At 45.8% G+C, this 6,071-nt stretch overlaps 1 protein-coding gene and 1 long non-coding RNA gene across 5 annotated transcripts in view; one reads left to right on the forward strand and one right to left on the reverse strand.

Moving 5' to 3' along the window:
* Positions 1 to 392: 392 nt before the first annotated feature.
* The window catches only part of LOC115588639 (bone morphogenetic protein receptor type-2), a 20,228-nt gene continuing 14,549 nt past the window's right edge, over positions 393 to 6,071 (forward strand). For 2 of the 3 annotated variants that reach the window (XM_030429350.1, XM_030429352.1), the window contains exons 1-4: positions 393 to 665; positions 1,868 to 2,030; positions 5,400 to 5,588; positions 5,699 to 5,908. In XM_030429350.1, the coding sequence (XP_030285210.1) occupies positions 1,964 to 2,030; positions 5,400 to 5,588; positions 5,699 to 5,908 (466 nt within the window). In that variant the 5' untranslated portion in view covers positions 393 to 665; positions 1,868 to 1,963. The remainder of the gene's footprint in view (positions 666 to 1,867; positions 2,031 to 5,399; positions 5,589 to 5,698; positions 5,909 to 6,071) is intronic. The other variant, XM_030429351.1, reaches the window with a different exon arrangement.
* LOC115588643 (uncharacterized) lies at positions 3,917 to 5,814 on the reverse strand. 2 transcript variants are annotated; one of them, XR_003985400.1, is made up of 3 exons: positions 5,684 to 5,814; positions 5,325 to 5,535; positions 3,917 to 4,213 (listed from the first exon to the last, which is right to left on the reverse strand). It is a non-coding gene; the product is annotated as an uncharacterized LOC115588643 (long non-coding RNA). The 2 variants fall into 2 exon arrangements; XR_003985399.1 differs by lacking the exon at positions 3,917 to 4,213 and having other exon boundaries at positions 5,215 to 5,535.

Here is a 6,071-nt window from a genome sequence, read left to right on the forward strand (position 1 = left end):
GGACCTGTGATACCTCTCCTTCACACACCTGGACCTGCGGTACCGCTCCTTCACACACTTGGACCTGCGGTACCGCTCCTTCACACACCTGGACCTGTGGTACCGCTCCTTCACACACTTGGACCTGCGGTACGGCTCCTTCACAGTACTGTGATCATTAAAACCATTTTATAACTAAAACTACTAAAGGTACAAATTATTGCATAATGTTTCATACAAAGATAAATATAATAAATCTTTATTAAAATATGAAACTTGTAATAAATGTACAGGAAGATAAAGAGCTCCTCCTCTTTGTTCCCTCCATTAAACACTCATGCTTTTGATTTGTCGTCACGAGCCGCACGGCATTTTATTTTGAAGGCGTGGTCCGGGGCCTTTATTCTGAAGCCGTGAACCGGAAGCTGAGTGTGCGATGGTCTCGTACAGCTGACAGTCTGAGAGGCTGCAGAGAACCGGAGCCGCTCCAGTTCTGCGGATTTTCTGGTTCTGCTGAAGAAACCTGCCGCTGGATCCGGATCCACCCTGACCAGGAGAGTCCGAACGGAGCCGAACCGAGCTGAGCCGAATCAGAACATACCCGGATACAGAGAGACAGACAGAGAGACAGACAGGCTGCTTCATCTCCGCCTGCAGAGCCGGCCGGAGTCATCCTCATCCTCCCGGTAACACACACACACACACACACACACACACCGTTACCGTGTGGCTGACCAATGTGTGTGTGTGTGTGTGTGTGCCACTCCCATCCGTCCATCCTCAGCTCTGATGACGCCGCCGTTAAATTCACCTGCAGACGATGATCACAGGTGATCGATAAGCTGATATCTGTCATGTGATCAGTCACAGCACACACACACGTATAATGTATACTGTGTGTGTGTGTGTGTGTGTGTGTGTGTGTGCTCATGCAGGTGTGTGACAGACAGGTGTGTGAGAGGCTGAAGGTCACACACACACACACACACACGATGAAACATGATCAATCACAGTGAGGGGAACTTGAGCTGTGACGTCAGTAACGTTGAGGTGTGTTATGATGTCACTGATGCTTCATCTCAGTACAACAGCTGATCAAACACACAGATCAATAATTACACACCAGTTTAATGTAGATATTCATATTCAGCTACAGCATTTCATATTTAGTAGATTATTACAGGATTTAAAATAAATCACGAAACAAGTTGTTGGTACGTTATTTATATTCCACCTGATGTCACCTGATGTCACCTGATCATCTCACTATTGTATCAATAACTGCTGCTGAACTACCAGCTGAGTATTTAGTCCTTCACTGACCGTCACATGTGATTATTGTAAGATTGTCATGGTTATATTTTAAGGTATAAATATGCTCTAAAGTCATAAAGATCATATTGTTTTACTTTTTAATTTAATGTTTAATCCACAACATTAACCAGGAGGCCGATCAGAACTCTGTGACGTCAGCAGGAGCACGATCACCTGCAGCTGACCGACAATACAAACATTCAGTTTATTATCAGAGAACAAGTGTCACATTGTCTGAGTGATGTCATACGTGTCTGTGATGATGATGTCATCCTACAGGAATGTGTTGTAATGACGCGTGTCTCACACAGATACAGTGAGAATATCTAACCACACATCATCATGAATCAATACCTGTGGTGCTGTGTGAATAATACAGCAGGCTAAACACTGTCGGCCTGCAGGAATATAACATCACTGAATGTATAATCTTCTACATCAGAGCTCGACATGTTTAACAATCAACTGTCACATGACGTCACAGCTCTGAAACAGTAACTGTCACCACGATTCATAAATTAGAAGGTGTGCTAGAATTTGATGATCAAAGTGTATGTTGTGTTTGTTTGTCCAGAGGAGGAGATGCTGTCAGGATAATCTGACCCAGGATCAGTGATGCTGGCCTCTGTTTCACAGGCCTCGGGACTCAAACCTGTGAGGTGGATCCAACATGGCCGCTGCGTGTGGAGCTTCGTTAACAGTGTGTGTGTGTGTCCTGCTGCTGCCTGCTGTCACCGGTCAGTAAAACATCTTATTATCACATGATATCATGTACTGTCCTGACTCAGTTAGCTTAGCTTAGCACAAAGACTGGAAACAGAGGGATACTGTTAGCCTAGCTTTAGCTCACACGTTGTTGGTTTGTGTGAGTGGATCTTCAGCCCTCTTCATGCTCCACTGACAGGCTGGACGTGTCAGTGATGATGTCAGCTAACAGGTTAATCAGAAAGATTTAGAAATGAAAGTAAAGTATTAATTTCCCATGATGCACTGCTGTCAGCTCCCAAACATGAGAGAGTGGAGTCTGTTACAGCTCACATTCCTGAGTGTTCATCTAATAAATCATTTCAGCAATTAACTCATGACGCACACACACACACACAGTCGTCAGCCAGTCTGTGTCAGTTTTTTGTGTTATTGTTATGATGTAGTTGATAACACACACACACACTCCACCTTCCTCTCATTGTGTGCGTGTGTGCGTGTGTGTGTTTACAATAGACTAAACACAGAGACTCCTCCTGGCTCCAACTCAGTTTGGGGGGGTCAGTCAGATTCCTGTGAGGTGACGCCGACCAACACACACACACACACACACACACACACACACACACACACACACCCACACACACACACACACACACACACACACACAGTGAAGGCTCAGCAGCTCCTCATGAATCCTTCAGTCTCGTCTTCAGTTTCAGATCAACTGAATGTTTTTGCAGCATGAAAACAGTCTCAGTAAAGAACCAATCACAGATCAGTAACTCACAGGTAGAAAACACCTGCTTCATGTTACTTAAATACAAATTGATCTTCTTCTGTCATTATGTATGTCATGTATGTAAAACTCTTCCAGCATGACGTCTCTGTCAGTGTCACACTGTCGGCCATGTTGTTTTAAACACACTGGGAGCTTTGATTTGGTGTATTCACCCTTTAATCACAGCTCAGCTCCCTCTGCACACCAGCTGATGTGAGAAAGTGTGTGTGAACACATCGGATGTACACTTGGTATTGATCCCAGCACACACACGCACACACACACACACACACACACAGCTGGTCTCTGCAGCTGTAACACACTCGACGATTTCGCTGCTTTGTTGTAGTTCATCAAACAGAGTGTGTGCTGAGCAGCTGCTGCTGTTGCTACGGCAACGTGAAAACCTCAGACATCTTGGATTATTCAAATAAAAGTGACTCAGCTGGTTTTAAAGTCTAAAGACAACTGTCAGTGCGTTGTGTGATGCTAACATGATGCTAACGTAGCTTATTATCTGTGTGGGAACACAGCTGGGCTATGATTAGCTCTGGTCTAACAGTGCTGGGCTAACTGAGCCCACACACACTGTTAACCCAGGGCTAACCTGAGTGCTGACTGCTTTGAAGCTAGTTGAACATTTTACATTATTTTAATACTCTTTTTTACGTATGCTGGTTTTGCTGGTGTTGCTTGTGTTTTGGTGCTGGTCGATGCTAGTTTTTCCAGCAGGGAGCCTGGGGCTAACAGCTTCATTAGCCTTCAGCTAACAGCTCCCTTACTGTGGGGCCAACAGCTCCCTTACTGTGGGGCCAACAGCTCCTTTAGCCTGGAGCTAACAGCTCCTTTAGCCTGGAACTAACAGCTCCCCTAGCCTGGGGCTAACAGCTCCCCTAGCCTGGGGCTAACAGCTCCCCTAGCCTGGGGCTAACAGCTCCCCTAGCCTGGGGCTAACAGCTCCCCTAGCCTGGAGCTAACAGCTCCCCTAGCCTGGGGCTAACAGCTCCCCTAGCCTGGGGCTAACAGCTCCCCTAGTCTGGGGCTAAGCAAAGTGTGAAAAGCACTGTGCAGTTTGCTAAAGCTCCTCTGTCTGTTGTCCTGTTGGCTAATAAGCTAACAAGCGTTCTAAATGAGTGCTAACAGGTTCTCCTGCTCAGCAACATCCATGTTAAGTGTTGGACAGTTGGACACCTTCCGGTCAGAACCAAACAAGTTTCTTTTAATATAACTTATTAATTCACTGTATTTGCTGAGAACGTTGATGGCTGCTGTGAGGAGATTCTGTTCCCTGAACTCAAACTCAGTCCAAACTTGAGTGAGGAGACACGAGGAGTTACAGAGACGTGATGTTGGGACATCGGACTAATGGAGCTTCTATAACAGGACACCAGCAGCCCGGGGCGACTCGCACACTGTCACTCTGTTGTTCTCCGACTGCACAAAATGACAAAATGCATCATTATTTGTTGCTGTCAGACTTTTCCCAGCGAGGCCTGTGTGTGTGTGTGTGTGTGTGTGTGTGTGTGTGTGTGTGTGTGTGTGCTCAGGAAGAACAACTCTCTCTCTACACTGTATGTAAGATCATTAACATTAACATGAGACTGGACTTTGTATTTCAGTATCTTGTAATAATCTGCAGAAGTGTAGATTTTGACTGCCAATATACTTTGATCAGCATTTGAATTGCTGACATATTTCTAACGTGAGAGCTGTGACAGAAATCATCTACAGTGAATCAGATGAGTTAACGTTGGACTGTGACAGAAGTAAAGTTCTCTCACTGGCTGTTTGACTCATTTTAAATCCATCTGGCGCTCAGACAGAAACATTGTGCTGCTCTTTGATGAGACGATGAGATGAGAGTTTACTGATGGACTCGGAGTTACAGTCGGCCCACATCGTCATGACTTCTCTACTGTGAACGTGTGAAGTCTTGACGCTCCGCTGCAGCCGTCACCAGACCTTTACTGACAGCAGGTCGATATTATTGACAGGCCATATTTCTACTTCAGTCGGTTTGATAAGTGCTCGCTCATTGATCCTGTAACATTATTGTTACTGCAGTAAACTGTTAATACAAAGTTGCTTCTGTTTGTTTCAAACTAGAGACTCTTTAGAGTTACAGTGAAGACGATCCTTCTTCTCTCCTTCTCCTCACAGGACTTTTATCTTGAAATATTTGCATCAGTGTGATGTAGAAGATTCAGTGATTGTCTCTGTCTTTGTTACATGTGAACACGTTTGTTTCGACAACATGCAGAGACGTTAACACACATCAGCCACACTGAGTGAACATGTAATGTGACTGTGTGATTCAGTCTGCTAAGGTTTATTCCCCTCGTCTGTTCATCAACATGTGATCTGTTGATCTCCTTCAGCTTTCTTACTGAAGCCTTGTTTTTCCTTCTTTGCAGTTCAGAGGTGAATTACAACAGTAACATAATTCAACTATATTTAAACATGTACACTTCACTGCAGGCTCCACATCAACAACACACCAGTCACATCTTTAGAGTGATGGAGGTTAACGACACAGATTAATCACCTATCAATGTATTAATAATGATGACTGTTGACATCATTGACAACACGTGTCCTGCTGTGTGACGTCTCTGTGCAGCGTTTCAGTCAGGGAACATCGAGTGCGCCTTCACCGACAACCTGCCGGAGTCAGAGCCTCACAGCGGGCCGACCAATGAGCTGCGAGGAGTGGTGCGAGAGAACAATACCGTCCGCTGCATCCGCGGCTCCCGCTGCTATGGATTGTGGGAAAAGAGACCAGACGGAGAAATACACCTGGTCAAGCAAGGTGAGACACACACACACACACACACACACACACATACACACAAACACACACACACACACAGTTCACACAGGTTGAATCTTCACCTGTGGTTTTACCTCTTTGTCTCCCAGGTTGCTGGATTAGCATCGGTAATGAGCAGGAGTGTCATGGCGACCGTTGCCTGGTAACAGCGACGCCCTCTCAGATCCAGAACGGCAGCTACAGATACTGCTGCTGCAACCGAGACCTTTGCAACGCCAACTTCACCGAGGCTCCGCCCACCGCCGACACCCCGGCCCTGAGGCTGATGAAGCCAGATGGGTGGGACGACAGACAGACAGGTGAGTGTCACTCTGTACCGACCAATCAAAGGCCTCATAATTGCTGTTGCTGGGCAGAATTTTCCTCCAGACTCTAAGATGTTCTCCATGTTGTTCGTTAAGTGATGTGGCTGAATGTAACTGAGTAACTTTATTTGAGTACTTCCTGGAAGTCTCCACTGTG

The sequence above is a fragment of the Sparus aurata genome, chromosome 9 (assembly GCF_900880675.1).
Source record: "Sparus aurata chromosome 9, fSpaAur1.1, whole genome shotgun sequence".
In the NCBI taxonomy this organism is placed as follows: Eukaryota; Metazoa; Chordata; class Actinopteri; order Spariformes; family Sparidae; genus Sparus; species Sparus aurata.